The sequence below is a fragment of the Chionomys nivalis genome, chromosome 1, assembly GCF_950005125.1.
Source record: "Chionomys nivalis chromosome 1, mChiNiv1.1, whole genome shotgun sequence".
Taxonomy (NCBI): domain Eukaryota; kingdom Metazoa; phylum Chordata; class Mammalia; order Rodentia; family Cricetidae; genus Chionomys; species Chionomys nivalis.
Genome location: NC_080086.1, coordinates 27,300,645 through 27,316,678, shown reverse-complemented (window position 1 = coordinate 27,316,678; position 16,034 = coordinate 27,300,645). Strand labels below are relative to the sequence as shown.

Below are 16,034 nucleotides of genomic sequence, written 5' to 3'. Positions count from 1 at the left end.
CCTCAGGGGGAAGTGGAGACGCCTCAGGGATTAGTACCAGGAGTCAGAGGACAAGCCTGGTGAAGGAGGCTTTCCTTAGCCATGTGGTGAGAACTTCAGCAAGGTGTCTGGTCCTGAGAGAGAACATCCAGCTAAAGGAGGAAGGCATCAGTGCAGGGGATGTAGGCCATAGGCTCGACCTGAGGCTGGATCCCATCCTGGAGAGGCAGGCGTAGTGGAGGATGTGGGAGGGCGATGGGCAGCATCCTAGAGATTACCACTTGAGAGCCAGCAGTCTAGATAATGTACATAGTTTTTTTTTTAAAGCCACAGATCTGTGTTAGAAATGCAGAAATTTGGGAAATAAAATGAAACCTGTGGCATCACATTAAAATGGGGGTAATAGTTTTTGGTATGTTTGGATACAAACTGGAGAGAAAACCTAGAAATACACACACACACACACACACACACACACACACACAGGCTTATGCACCTGCTGTTTGCTTGCTATGTGTGTGAACACGGGAGTAGCTAGAGGAAATCCCAAGAAGGGGAGTGTTTGGAAGAGATGAAGGCCGCGCATGTGGGTCCGAGCTAGCAGTTTTCTGCAGGAGGAACTCAAGTGATCCCAATTTTAGCAGCTAGTTTGTTTCCCCTCCCATGTATTGTGATCCATTAATTCTCACAACCCATTAATTGTCCCAACAGAGCAGGGCAGGGAGCCAGACAAGAGAGGCACCAGGAGAGAGACAGCTTCCTCCCACAGCTGCTAGCCAGAGCTCTTTCAGGATGTGGCCAGTAGCACCGTGAGTGGAGCGGCCCATGCAGCGAATTATGAACTCACTTACGTACTCAGGTGCAGCTTCAGAAACAACCGGATTGAGCCTTGCCTTCCCGCTGCTGGAGGCAGCTGAGGGGGAAGTGGGAGCCCACACAATGGTGAGGAGACCAAGGATGTGGTATCAGAATTTGCCTGTTCCGTCAAAATGGATGTCTTTGTGTCTTAAGCGTTTGCTCACGTTGTCTGGTTTCGTCCGAAACCATTTTTTGCTTATAGATGGGCATGAATTTATGTTTGCTGCAGAGCGTTTTAGGACAGAGTTCTGTGAGGGCATGGTTCCTCTTCTCCCCTCCTTCCTGTTTCTTTCCTTCCCCCTTTGAGTTCCCACTTTATAGATTTGCATAGTAGCTGAGGAGGTTTAAATGCTGCAATTCTTATTTTCCTGTTTTAAGATGTTGCGACTCTGCGTGTGTGGCCCAAGTGATTCTGTGTTGGGGTTTCTCATCCTCACGTGATATATCCCAGAGGGAAATTCCTCTTCTTTTATACAATTGTGTAATATGACAACTTATCACCGTGTTCGGTTCTCACACACTACGAGTCTTTGGGAGGAGACGAGGTGCGTTACCTGAGGGAGGCAGGTCTTTTCTTGATATGGCTTCAGAAATCACGTATGCAGAAGTGAAATTCAAGAATGAATCCAACTCCTCAGGCCCCTACTCAGATTCTGCTACAGGTAAAAAATATTCTGAACTTAATGTAAGGGGGAAGATGAAGGAAGGGTGATGTTGGTTACTGATTCTCTGAGTGCTCTTGACTGAGATTTGACTGGAGTCGCAGTGGGTTGAATTGTTTGCAGTGACTTTAGGACGGTAGAGCTGTCTAGTGGGAAAGAAAAGTTTTCTTGGCATTTGTTTTGCACTTTCTGTTTACAGTAATTATTCCTTGCACCTTGCTGCCTTTCCAGCTATATAAAAATGAACAGAAAATGAAATAATACTTTTCAATATTGAGCACTCCCCTCTATGCTTGACAGGATGTTGCAACTTTATGAAAACTGTTTCTGTGTTTGGAGCTTTTTTTTTTCTTGAAGGAACTTTTTCTTTTATACTGTGGATCAAAGCAGAGCTTCTCCCTCAGTAGGCAATTGCTCTACCACTAAACTGTACCTTCATCTAGCAACTGTTTTCCAGCCACAAGACTGGACTAGCAGACTAGCCTTATGCTAAAGAAGTGGAATACAATTAGAGATAGTTAGCTCTTATTGTACATGTGTCTTTAACGTTTGGGCAGTCTGGAAGTTATTTGAATACCTAGTGTGGCAACCACAGCAAAGAACACCAAGAACACATGATGATATGAAAATGCGCTTATGCTGAGTGGTGGTGGGACACACCTTTAATCCCAGCACTCGGGAGGCAGGCAGATCTCTGTGAGTTTGAGGCCAGCAAGGTCTACAGACGAGTTCCAAGACAGCTAGGGCTGTTACCCAGAGAAACCCTGTCTTTAAAAAAATGTACTTATGATACTGTGTAAAAGAGAAATCGTAGGCCAGACGGCAGTATTTATGTTGTGTTGCCTTGTGCAACAGCAGTGTGTGTGCGTTCTTTCACATTTGCTGAAAGGACCAGTGCGGTGTAATTCCAGCACTCCTGAGGCAGAGGCAGGAGGATCACTGCGGATTTGAGGCCAGCCTGGACTACATATGAGTTCCAGACCAGCCTGGTCTACATAGTGGAAGCTTAGCTCATTACACCTCCAACCACCACCCCAAAAAAACCCCATCAAAGTGTTTTTGTGAGTATATTTGTATGTATATATACATACATATATATTCAAATTATTTTTCAGATCTCAAAATACTAATATTGGTTATTTCAATACTGTGTGCATTTATTCTTTGTAATGTTTTTATAGTGGACATTATTTTTCTATTAATTAAATATCCACATGTTAGTAATTATGAGATGTGGAGGAGAATGGAGATGAGGAGGGAGGATGGAACTTATTACTCATGAAATGATTGTGGTTCTCTTTCCAGCTCCCAAAGTGAAGCCCAGCCCGCATCTAAGTAAGCCTGGTTTTCCTTCGCTGCTTTTTACATCACTGATGGCCCTTTTCCTGCTGTTGGCCATCTCATTCTTAGTTGCTTTTATCTGTAAGTATCCCAAGCGAACCACTGGGCGATGTCTGCCTTAGGTGAAGGGAGGTTCCACTGTATCCCTTGACATTTAACAGAATACGAAGAAGAGATATTCTCTGAGGAAAAAAATAATTCAAGGGATTGAATTGTGACTTTTACTTTGCCCTTGGATTTAGCTATTGTCTTGGGATAAAAGTATTCTTTCTCACTAGGGAAACTGAAGTGTATTTATGAGTGTTTGTGGGGTTGTGGAGTGAACTCTGTGGAGTGTTGTCTTTGCTAGACTGGGAGATCAAATCTATATTTTCTCATTGGCATTGAGAAGTCGAAGTCAAGCTGTGTGTGCAGACAAGCTGTGTGTGCAGACAAGCTGTGTGTGCAGACAAGCTGTGTGTGAAGACAAGCTGTATGTGTGCAGATAAGCTGTGTGTGCAGACAAGCTGTGTGTGCAGACAAGCTGTGTGTGTAGACAAGATGTATGTGCAGACGAGCTGTGTGTGCAGACGAGCTGTGTGTGTAGACAAGCTGTGTGTGCAGACAAGCTGTGTGCAGACAAGCTATGTATGCAGACAAGCTGCGTGTGCAGACAAGCTGCGTGTGCAGAGAAGATGTGTGTGTAGACAAGCTGTGTGTGCAGACGAGCTGTGTGTGTAGACAAGCTGTGTGTGCAGATGAGCTGTGTGTGCAGAGAAGATGTGTGTGCAGACAAGCTGTGTGTGCAGACAAGCTGTGTATGTAGACAAGCTGTATGTGACGAGGTCTCCTTCATCTTGGGATGAGCTTGTGGACAAGAAGGAGCTGGGAAGTAATTAACCAAGAAATATCTTCAGCTAATTCCTAATTGCTTCTGTCCTGCCCAGGATGAGTAAAATATACAAGCCAACTGAGCAAATGGGTGAATTTCTGCTCATCAAAGATTAGAGAAGCTCTGAAAAGTTTAAATGCATGCAAACTAGTATATTTAGGATGTTTTACTCACTCGTTCATCAGGCAGTATCAAGTAGTAGCTGTTTACTGTGTGTCACACACGAGAACCCGGACTCTTCTCCAGAATCAGTGGCAGCCAGGTGCAGTCACACATTCGTACCAGCTACTCAGGATGTTGAGATAGGAGGACAGCAAGTGTGGGGCTATCTGGGAACATATAAAAACTGTGTTGAAAAAAATAATGAAGAAAAACTGCAGCACTGTCCAGGAAGTCTTGTGGAGACAGATTTCCTAGAAGAGGCGACATCTAGAGCTATATATCAAGAACGTCACAGAGCTGTGTGAGACAGAAACCTGAATAGCTGAAGCACACAATGCTAAGTGGAGAAATGACATTTCCCTAGGTAGACAAAGCAGGATCAGAGCATTGCGGTACTCCTTTATGAAAGACTTAGTTTTTAGTCCTAATAATATAGTTTTTTATTAAGTATGTTTTTTTTGCTAAATAAATTGGCATAAAATTAATGAGCTAAGATGACTTATTTATCTTATGCTTCTACGGTATGGCAATTTAGGCCAATCTCCACTGAGTGGCTCCTCTGGTCCTAGCTGAACTTAGGCATGTGTATGTGGTCAGTTACACGTCCAGGCACCTCAGCTTCTGGAAAGAGGAGACAGCTGGAATGACTAACAGTATAATCCACCTTTATACAATTCCTTGGAATGGCCTGGGCTTGTTTACATAGCAGATTGCAGACTTCCAAGATTAAAGGTGACCACGAGCCAGGCTTCTCAAAAATTAACATGAGGGCTGCAGAAATGACTGAGTGGTTAAGAGCACTGGCTGCTCTTCCAGAGGTCCTGAGTTCAATTCACAGCACCCACATGGTGGTTCACATTCATCTGTAATGAGATCTGGTCTCTCCTCTTCTGGCTACAGGTAGATAGAATACTGTATATAATAAATAAATAAATCTTTAAAACAGTTAACTTACAAGTAAATCAGAGTGGACTTTGCACATTCTCTTGGCTAAAGAAAGTCTTTGAGGCAGCTCACACAGAAGACTTTACCTTTTTTTCTTTTCTTTCTCTTTCTTTCTTTCTTTCTTTCTTTCTTTCTTTCTTTCTTTCTTCCTTTCTTCCTTTCTTCCTTTCTTCCTTTCTTCCTTTCTTCTTTCTTTGTTCACTGGGAAAATTTCAAAATCATATTGCAACAGTGTGTGGATACAGAAGTTAAAAGCTGTGGGTTTTTCTTTTTTTTTTTTTGCAAAGCCTCATAGTCATGGAGAACCTTTGCAACATTCCAACTATAGAAGCAACACAGCTAAATTTAGATTATCAATGGCACTTTTGCAGAAATCTGAAAACGAAGCCATTAGAACAAAGAGAGAAATGGGAAGGGCAGCTTGTAACCTAATAATGCTGTAAGAGTCTGAAGGACACGAGAGGAGGTGGCATGAATGGTAAAGGGCACAGGACCAAGGAAATAGGTTCTTGGTGACTATCAGGATCCAGGGATTAAGAGGTCCAAGAAGTGCAGTGTGACTTCAATATTCTGATGATGTGAACTCTGCAACAGCAACCATGAAGTCATTCAAAGAGGTAGACAGTAAACAATAAGTCACAGGTTTAAGTTGGTAGGTACTGATTTGAGTTTTGGGCATACTGTGTCAAATCTAATGTTTGTGTTTAGTGAGCACAGAATCCTGCACACATAGGAAGCAGGCGAAACCATAGCAATACATGACATCTCTTAGGAAGATTCTGCACGAGGAGGAGGCACAATAACAAGACTGTAAGAAGTGTGACATTTTATAGGGGTGGATGGAGGGAGAAGAGATTATAAGGAGACAAGAAGTGATGGTAAAAATGGTGAGCCAAAACCAAGACAGAGCAATGGCGTGAGAGCTGAGCAGAAAGAGAAGTGGGATCAAGTCCAGTAGCAAGATGGCTGATATGTGCCCTGGGATATTACTGAGGATTCATTTCAAACTTGTTAGTGAAATGGAGAAGGCAAATGTGATGGGGTGAGAAGGATGAGGACACAGGAAGGAAAGTGAAGAAATTCAGCTCTAGAGAAGCCAGTCAGCTTCAAACAAGGAGAGAGTGAGAGTGTGTGCACAGAGGAGTGCGTCTGTCAAGGTGAAGGGGGTTTAAGGAGAAAAACATGGATCCATAGATACATGCTGGGTTATTCTTTGTTTCACATTCTAAAATACCTAGAGCTACCCAGAATTAGCTAATCCCCTTCCCTCCCAAAGCCAAGGCAGTTTACATCCTTAAATATGAGTGTCTATGTCTGCTTCCCCTCCCCCGAGAGTTTGCATTTTCATCTTACATTAAGCACTGAAGGGTAGGATTAACTCCCTTTAGAGCCATGACAACAGACCCATTCTGCCTTTTAAATCACTGGTCTTTCTATGAGTCCTGGAAGGACCTGTGATTTCTAAATAGGAGGCTGAGGACTCCATTGACAGTGGGGTTATGGGGATTGTAGTCAAGCCCTGTCTACTTAGGTAATCAGGACTTAATAGATCTGTGTGCTGGTAAGTAGAATGTAGAGAGTCACAATTCTTTCATGAAAATGAGACATATTGGTTCTGTTTTTGTTTGTTTGTTTTACAGTTTATTTTCAAAAGTACTCTCAACTTCTTGAAGAAAAAAAAGCCATAAAAGATCTAACTTACACAGGATTGAATTGCACAAAAGACAATTCACACATAGAAGGTAAGAATTAATGTGCCTAAGAGTTTGGTTTCTGGCTATAGAGTGGAATTGTTCCATATAGATCTTCCTTCCTTCCTTCCTTCCTTCCTTCCTTCCTTCCTTCCTTCCTTCCTTCCTTCCTTCCTTCCTTCCTTCCTTCCTTCCTTCCATTCCATCTCTCTCTTCCTTTCTTCCTTCATTTCTTTCCTTCCCCCTTTCTTTCCATTTATTTTTCTCTCATCCATTACATCACAGTTCTCCCTCTCTCCACTCCTCTCAGTTCTCTTCTCCACCTCCCCACTCCCCCAGATCCACTCTTCCATTTACCTCCAAAAAGGAGCAAATCTCTCAGGGATAGCAACTGAACATGGTATAACAAATAAGACTAGGCGCATACCATCATATCAAGGCTGACCAACGCAACCCAGTAGGATGAAAAGGTTCCCAAGAATAGTGAAAGAGTCAGAGACACCCCCTGTTCCACTGTTAGAAGTCCCACAAGAACACTAAGCTACACAACCATAACAAATGTGTGCAGCCTGGTATCCTTAACCTCTCCGGCTCCTACAAACTTTCCTCCCCCTCTTCTGCAGGCTTCTTCAAGCTCCATCTAAAGTTTGGCTGCAGGTCTCTGCATCTGCTCCATCAGTTGCTAGATGAAACCTCTCTGATGACAATTGGGCTAGCCACCAATCTATGAATATAGCAGAATATTATTAGGAATAATTTCCTTGACTTTTGCTTTTATTTTGTATTTTTTGGGTTTGGTTCTACCGTAGATCTCTGAGCCATTCAGTTTCAGGTTCCTGATCATCTAGGCAGTGTTGGGCATGGGCTCCCTTTTGTGGCGTGGACCTCAAGTTGGACCAGTCACTGGTTGGCTACTCCTACAAGTTCTGTCACACTTTTACTCCAACACATCTTACAGGTAGAATAAATTATAGGTCAAAGTTTTGTGGCTAGGTTGGAGTCCCAGTTCCGCCACTGAAAGTCTTAGCCTGGTTACAGAAGATGGCAAGTTCAGGCTTCATATCACCCATTACTAGAAATCTTTACTAGGGTCACCCGCACAGATTCCAGACGTTTCAGTACCCCCTCTCTCCACCCTCCACCGTGATCCCTCCTGTTCCTATCCCCGTCCACCCTCAGTCTACCCACAAAATCTATTCTATTTCCCCTTCCCAGGGAGATGCCCCTTGGTACTTAGCCTCTCTGGGTCTATGGATTGTAGTAGCATGATTATCCTTGAAACAATAGCTAATATTCACTTATAAGTGAGTAATGTCATGTTTGTCTTTATGGTCTGGGTTAGCTAACTCAGGATAATTTTTCTCTAGTTCCATGCATTTGCCTCTAAATTTCACAGCATCATTTTTTAAACAGCTGAGTGGTACTCTACTGTGTACATACACCACAGTTTCTTTAACCATTCTTCTGAGAAACGTCTAGGTTGTTTCTAGTTTCTTGCTATTATGAATAAAGCTGCACAAACATAGTTTAGCAAGTATCTTTGCAGTAGGATGGAAAAAGGTGTTTTGCCTTTTTCACGTTTTATTGATCACAAACTTTTAGCCTATAAATTTAGTCACACTTAAGAAATGTAGAATAGTACATGAATTCTTTGCCTCCTCCTTATATTTCTCTTTGCTTTAGTTTCTTCCCTTTGTGACCCCCTTCCCCTTTACAAAAAGCTGAAGCTTTTTCCAGCCACAGCTGCAACCCTGGGCCGTAAAAAAGCTGACAAGTTATTGCTCTGTGTGTCTCTTATTGTATCTACAAAGAATACTTTGTGACCCTGAGAAATAGCCTGGTGACCTCTCTATTGCTGTTGTATGTGTATATAAATAATAGATCTTTGAAACTCAAGGAAGAACAATAAAGGACAGGACCAGAACAGCATGTGTGAGTTTATTCTGTACTCCTCAGTTATAAAACCCTCAAGCTCAGTTTTACTTTGCTATGGATCTCTTCCTTGAACTCCGGAGGTAGTGTTGAAGAGGTAGACTCTCATGCTATCATTAACTTTACTTGTATTTGAGTTTTGTGCAGGCTTTTAGATGTGGATCTATTTGCATTCTTCTACATGCAGACATTCAGTTAGACCAGCATCATTAGTAAGATGCTTTTTCCCCCATTGTTTATTTCTGGCTTCTATTTAAAAAAAAAAATCAGGTGACTATAGGTGTATGGATTTATGCCTGGGTCTTCTATTGAATTCTATTGATCAATGTGTCTGTTGTTATGCCAATATCGTGCAGCTTTTATTACTACACCTCTGTAGTACACCTTGAAATGAGGGATGGTGATACCTCTGGAAGTTCTTTTATTGTACAGGATTGTTTTAAGTATCCTGTTTTTATTTTTTGTTGTTGTTTTTTTTTGTTTTTTTTTTTTGTTTTTTTTTTTGTTCTTCCATATGAAGTTGAGAATTGTCTTTCCAACGTCTGTAAAGAATTGTTTTGAAACTTTGATGGTGATTGCATTGAATCTGTACTTTGCTTTCGGTAAGCTGGCCATTTTACTCTATTATCCTACTGATCCATGAGCACGGGAGACCTTTTCATTTTCTGATATCTTCAATTTCTTTCTTCAAAGACTTGAAGTTTTTGTCATACAAGTCTTTCACTTGCTGGGCTAGAGTTACCCCAAAGATATTTTATATTGTTTTTTGGCTATTGTGAAAAGTGTTGTTGACCGGATTTCTTTCTCAGCCTGTTTGTCATTTGCAGGAGGGCTACTGATTTTATTGAAGGTGTTTATCATCTGTGAAAGTTACCTGGTAGCATTTTTGGGGTCACTTATGTATACCATCATATCATTTGCACATGACAATACTTTGACTTCTTTCTAATTTGTTTCTTTCCAGTCTTCTTTAGTTGTCTTATTTCTGTAGCTAAAACTTCAAGTACTGTGTTGAATAGATACGGAGAGAGTGCACAGCCTTGTTTTGTTTCTGATTTTATATGAATTGTTTTGAGTTTTTCTCCATTTAATTTGATGTTGGCTATAGGCTTGCTGCAAATTGCCTTTATTATGTTCAGGTATATCTCTTGTATCCCTAAACATACATTCTGAGACTTTTAACATGAAAGGACATTGGATTTTATCAAAGGCTTTTTCAGTATCTAATGAGATAATCATGTGTTTTTTTTCACTTTGTTGATATGGCGGATAATACTGATTGATTTTCATATCTTGAATGATCCCTGCATCTCTGGGATGAAGCTGACTTGATCACAGTGCATAATGTTTTTTGATGAGTTCTTGGATATGGTTTGGGAGTATTTCATTGAGTATTTTTGCATGTATGCTCATGAGGGAAATTGCTCTGTAATTATCTTCCTTTGCTAAATCTTTGTGTGGTTTGGGTATCATGGAGTTTGTGGTTTCATAAAAAGAATTCGGCAATGTTTCTTATGCTTCCATTTTGTGGAATAATTGGAGGAGTATTGGCATTAGCTGTTTGAAAGGTTGGTAGAATTCCATGCTAAAACTGTCTGGTCCTGTTTTTTTTTTTGTTTTGTTTTTTTTGTTTTGTTTTTTTTTTTTTTTTTGTCAGGATACTTTTAATAACTGCTTCTATTTCCGTAGGGGTTATAGGTCATTTAAATTATTTATCAGATTTTTACTTAACTTTGGTAAGTGGTATCTATCAAGAAAATTATCCATTTCTTTTTGATTTTCCAGTTTTGTGAAGTATAGATTTTTAAAGTATAACCTAATGATTCTTTGGATTTCCTCAGTATCTTTCTTTATGTTCACCTTTTTTTTTTGTTTCTGATTTTGTTAATTTGGATACTCTCTCTCCACCTTTTAGTTAGTCTGGATAAGGGTTTTCCTATCTTGTTAATTTTCTCAAAGAAGTGACTCTTTGTATTGTTCTCTTTGCTTCTATTTTGATGATTTCAGCCCCTGGATTGATTATTTCCTGCCATCTCCTCCTCTTGCATGTATTTGTTTTTATTCTAGAGCTTTCATGTGTGCTGTTAAGTTGCTGGCATGAGAGCTCTCCATTTTCTTTTTGTAGGCATATGTATTGCTATGAAATTTCCTCTTAGCAGCACTTTCATTGTGTCCCTTAGACTTGGGCATGCTATGCATTTATTATCATTAAATTCTAGGAAGTCTTCTGTTTCTTTCTTTATTCTGCCTTGACACAGCAGTCATTTAGTAGAGAGTTGTTCAGCTACAGTGCGTCTGTAGGCTTTCTGTTGTTTCTGTAGCTGTTGAAACCCAGTTTTAATTAGTGGTAGTCTGATAAGATTCTGGGAGTTATTTCAATTTTCTTATATCTGTTGAGACTTCCTTTGTGACTGACGATGTGTTTGATTTTGGAGAAGGTTCTGTGACGTGCTGAGAAGAAGGTAAATTCTTTTGCGTTTGGCAAAATGTTCTGTAGTCATCTGTTAGGTCCATTTGGTTCATAGTGTCTGTTAGTTCCAATATTTCTCTGTTTGGATTTGTCTGAATGACCCATTCATTGGCGACAGTGGAGTATTGCAGCCTCTCACTATTGATGTGTGAGGGAAGATATATAAGTTAAGCTTCAGTAGTGTTTCTTTTACAAACTTGAGTGCCCTTGCATTTGGTCATCTTGGTGGATTTTTCTCTTTGATGAGTACAAAGTGTATTCATCATTTCTTTTAATTAATTTTGGTTCGAAGTCTATTTCTAGATGTTAGAATGCCTGTTCCAAGTTGCTTCTTAGTTCCATCAGCTTGGAATAGCTTTTCTCAACTCTTTGCTCTGAGGTAATGTATATCTTTGATATTGAGGTGTGTTTTTTGTATGCAGAAGGATGGATTATATTTTTGAATCCATTCTTGCAGTCTGTCTCTTCTTATTGGGGAATTAAGTCCATCGATAGTTAGAGATATCAATAACAAATGGTTGTTAATTCCTGTTATTTTGTTGTTGCTGTTAATTTTGGTATGTGTGTGCATGCGTGTGTTTCCCCTCTTTCGTTTTTGCTGGTGTGAGAGTATTTATTGCCTGTGTTTTCATAGGTGTAGTTAACTTCCTTGGGTTGAAATTGTTTTTCTAGTGTCTTCTTTAGGGCTGGAATTGTGGATAGACATTGTTTGAATTTGACTTCATCATGAAATATCTTGTTTTCGCCATCTATGGTAATTGAAAGTTTTGCTGGGTATAGTATTCTGGGCTGACATTAGTAGTCTCTTAGATCATGCAGAGCATCTGTTTAGGCCATTCTGGTTTTTAAAGTCTCTTTTTGTGAAAACAGGTGTAATTCTGATAGATCTGCCTTTATATGTTGCTTGCTCTTTTTCCCTTGCAGCTTTTAGTATTCTTTCTTGTTCTGTATATTTAGTGTTTTCATTATTATGTGAGGGGACTTCCTTTTCTGGTTCAATATATTTGGTGTTCCATATGCTTCTGTACCTTTATAGGCAACTCCTTAAAAAAAAAAAAGATCTATTTATTGTGTATACAGTGGTCTGCCTGCATGTATGACTGTAGAGCAGAAGAGGGCACCAGATCTCATTATGGATGGTTGTGAGTCACCATGTGGTTGCTGGGAATTGAACTCAGGACCTCTGGAACATCAGACAGTGCTCTTAACCATCTTCTCCAGCCCAAGAACTTCTTCTTTAGATTAGGAAAGATTTCTTCTCTTGTTTTGTTTCTCCTGATTTCTCTGTCACCTCCATTTTACTATAACAACTGCATTTTAAAAAGACTACTCTATCAATTTTTCAATTATGAGATAGAAATACATGTTATTACAGATAGAAAGAGCTATACTTACAACATGTTTGATGAAGAACAAAGGGGCCCTGGTGTTAGTGCAGATGGATGGAGACGGGGGTAGCCTGGCACCCGAGTGGGGTGCTCCTTGTTGCATCTGAGGAAGTGGGATGTCCCGGCACCTATGTAGTCTCAGCACACAGTAGCTTTTAAATGACTTCATGACATCTCACTTACATCTCCTTCCTCGCCATAGACAAAGTCTGGAGCTGTTGCCCAAAGGACTGGGAGCCATTTAGTTCCCACTGCTACTTCATTCCCACTGTCTTGGCATCTTGGAGCGAGAGTGAGGAGAAGTGCTCCAGCATGGGTGCTCATCTGACGGTGGTCCGCAGCCGGGAAGAGCAGGTGCATGCTGGGAGCGAGTGGGGCCTGGGCCCAGCCTGCTGTCTGCCCTTTTTACTAGGAGGGAGTTTTGTTGACATGGGTGCTGGTGCTCTGGCAGAAGGCTTGCCATCAGGTAGCCCGAAAAGGTTGCTTCAGCCTGGGCATTCTACACCTTGCTCCTGCTCCAGTGAACTAAACAACCTACAGGAACCATGGCAACAGAAATGCCATGCCTGAGGGTGGAGGGAAGGATGGAATGTTTCTGTTTGAAAGACCAGTTTGTGATTTCACACTCTAAGGCTTCCTGTAGTACCAGCTGCCTAACAGAGGAGGGCGCAGAGCTGACTAGGGAAAGGGGATCCAATCAGGAGAGTCACAGCCAACCATCAGAAATGAAATATCTGCAGTTATGAATGGAGAATGATTAAAACTGTAAAATCCTCTCATGCACAACCTTCAAGAAAGGTGTTGGGGAAGAAAAGAGGGGAGTGAGTCTGAGACGAGAATTCATTATGGCCATGGACAGAGATTGTTTTCAATGTCTATAAAATCAGGCCTATGAGTGATGACTTTGTGTCCTGGTCAGCCGGGGAAGATGGCACTCCCAGGGGTGGGAGCTCTTCCAGTCCTTGATCCTCTTTGTCTTCGCATCCCTATGTGACCAGAAAAATGTCAGTCGAACTATCACAATGTACCTCTGAAATGTACAATTACTGTGTATTAATCTAAAATCTGAAAACTATTTAAGAGCCTAGAAAGATGAACTAGGATTTGATTATTATGTATTTGCATATGTGCAGCTAAAATAATTTTTAAGAGATCTTAACAGATCTATAACAGAAAAAAAAAAAAAGCCCTCAATCCAGGCTGAATGCTGTGTCTTTCTTTCCTCTTAGGATTTCATCACTAAGATCCTGAACCGTAAAACTGCTTATTTTATCGGGCTTTCAGATCCAGGTCATCGACAGTGGCGATGGGTTGATCAGACGCCATACAATGAAAGTGCCACGTGAGTCTAGAATTACCAGAGGAGTCCTGGGTCCTGTGCCATGAGAAGACTTTAGGGTGTTCCAGCTGTTGATCATAAAACCAAAACAGCTCAGTCCTGGTGTGGGTGCTGGGGATGGAGTTATTTTTATCCCCGTTTACTCATCGCAGGAGTCCTGTGAGACACGTGTTGTTGAGACTCCCAGGAGAGATGAGGAACTGAGTTAGAAGAGTGTAGGATGATAGGTACCCAGGGTGCCCAACCAGGTGCTTACAGATAGGGGGTTTTATTGTGCTTTCAGTCACTCGTCTATATTTGAAAAAGTCGGATCTATTTTTGTTTTTATTTCTGTGTATATGTGTCTCTCTGTGAGTGTGTGCCAGGTGTATGTGGGTGCTCATGGAGCCCATAAGAGCATGTTGGGTTCACTGGAGCTGGGGTCACAGGTGGTGTGACTGTACCAATATGAGTGTTGGGAGCAGAACTCTCACATGTTACTCTCACGTGTTCTGGAAAAACAGTAAGCATTCTTAATGTCTGAGCCATCTCTTCAACTTTCATTTATATCTTTATGAAGCACAATTAATAAAAACTCAGGGAGAGAAATTGGGGTTCAACCTGAAGATCTAAAAAGCAAAGCAGCCCGTCACTGGCTCTTACCTTAACCTCAATCTGAAATGGCGATCCTGCCTCCAGGAATCTCAGAATGAGACTGTGACAGAGTGCTGTCTCCTCCCATTTTATAATTCTCTCTAGTTCTGGGATTAAAGGCATGCACCACTACCACCTGGTTTTTATGGCAAGCTAGTGTGGCTACTGGGATTAAAGGTGTGCGTCATTGCTGCCTGGTCTGTAAGGCTGACCAGTGGGGCTGTTTTGCCTTGATCCTCAGGCAAGCTTTATTTATTAAAATACAAATGAAATGCCACTACATCTTTATAATAAAATTTAATGTCAAGATCATAACTGATTATTTCTCATAAATCAAAAACCCTCAATCTGATACTTTTATGTGTCATGTTTATGTAATTATTTAAAAACTCCAATATCTTACTATGTTCCCATATTCTGTCAGATGTCTGTTGTGAGGAATAGGTAGTGATGTTGTCATTCTCAGTTTTCAGAGAAGAAAAATAGGAATCTAGGATTTTAAATTACTTCTTCTACTTGACAGAAATAAGTAGATTTTCTAGATATTTTAACTAGCTCTCCAGTCTGTAAAATAAGAGTGTTGTAAAATTAAAAATATTAAAATATGAGAAAAAGGAGAGACCTTCTCAATATATAAATAAGCACATGGATTGACAGTCCCAGGGTACCAAGACCTAGGGATGAAGTAGCCCCTGGGATGTGTGCTGGGAGAACAGTTAAGTAACAAGCTGAGAGAATATTGAATGTGGTGGGCCCTGTTTTCCAGGAAAAGGTCAGATACGGGTGGTGGAGAATGGTTGATTTGTACACACCACAATCTGATTTCCACAGATTCCAACCTCATCCCCAGACTTGCTTACTCTTGCTTTCTCTTTCCCAGCATTACTGTGGAAACACCTGATGCTCTTTCCTTCCTTGCAGGTTCTGGCACCCAGGTGAGCCCAACAATGACCATGAACAATGTGTTATATTAAATTATCCACTTTCTAAGTGGGGCTGGAATGACATCCCTTGTAGTAAAGAACAGAAGTCAGTTTGTCAGATGAAGAAAATATACTTGTGAAAAAGCAGTCTCCATGGACATGGGGCCGCATTTTTATCCACCATTACATAGACACCTGGAAAGTTTCTCATGTGGAAGAGATGTCCACAGAATTTCATTAGGCAGCACAAGTGATTGCTTATCATGTATACTTGTCTGTTTATCCACCTACTCCCTCATGAATGACCTTTTATTTAGAATTTTCCATGAACCAGATCACTATACATTGATCCTTTTGTCAACATCATTTATTCTCACAATTGTATAATATGTTCTCTCCATTTATCTGTTTTTTTCTCTGATTTAATCTGTCTTTGGCTTCGTTGACATGTACTTGAGAAATAAAATTCTATATATTTAAATTATAATGTCTGGATTACATATATATATATATATATTGTGAAATAGTTAAACAAAGCAGCTTAACACCATCCATTTCTTAACATAGTTGCTATTGTGTGTGTGTGTGTTAGGAACACTTAAGAACTTTCTAAGAAAGTTCAGATACACAGGATGGTGCTAATTGTCATCACTATTGTATATCGGCCCCTCAGATTTTATTTGACAGTTTATGTCTTTTCCTCAACATTTCAGAGATCCCGACATCCGACCCCTTACCACCCAGATTCTTCTCTCTAATTTCTGTGGTTTACATTTTCAGATATCGTCTGTAAGTGCTGTCATACACTGACCCATCTTTGATTGTTTCCTGTAGATGAAC

At 40.7% G+C, this 16,034-nt stretch overlaps 1 protein-coding gene across 1 annotated transcript; it reads left to right on the top strand.

The window, feature by feature from the left end:
• The first annotated feature begins 1,203 nt into the window (after positions 1–1,203).
• On the top strand, positions 1,204–15,628 carry LOC130879187 (C-type lectin domain family 4 member A-like). Its single transcript, XM_057777432.1, has 6 exons — positions 1,204–1,499; positions 2,805–2,921; positions 6,459–6,560; positions 12,502–12,653; positions 13,529–13,641; positions 15,193–15,628. The coding sequence occupies exons 1-6, from the start codon at positions 1,418–1,420 to the stop codon at positions 15,332–15,334; spliced, it is 708 nt and encodes a 235-aa protein (XP_057633415.1). The 5' UTR covers positions 1,204–1,417; the 3' UTR covers positions 15,335–15,628.
• Positions 15,629–16,034: the final 406 nt, after the last annotated feature.

Excerpts from the sequence above, each read along its gene's own strand:
- LOC130879187 (XM_057777432.1), top strand. The coding sequence starts at position 1,418 with ATGGCTTCAGAAATCACGTATGCAGAAGTGAAATTCAAGAATGAATCC. Across the intron at positions 1,500-2,804 it reads CTACTCAGATTCTGCTACAG|CTCCCAAAGTGAAGCCCAGC; the intron begins GTAAAAAATATT and ends TTCTCTTTCCAG. Across the intron at positions 2,922-6,458 it reads ATTCTTAGTTGCTTTTATCT|TTTATTTTCAAAAGTACTCT; the intron begins GTAAGTATCCCA and ends TTTGTTTTACAG.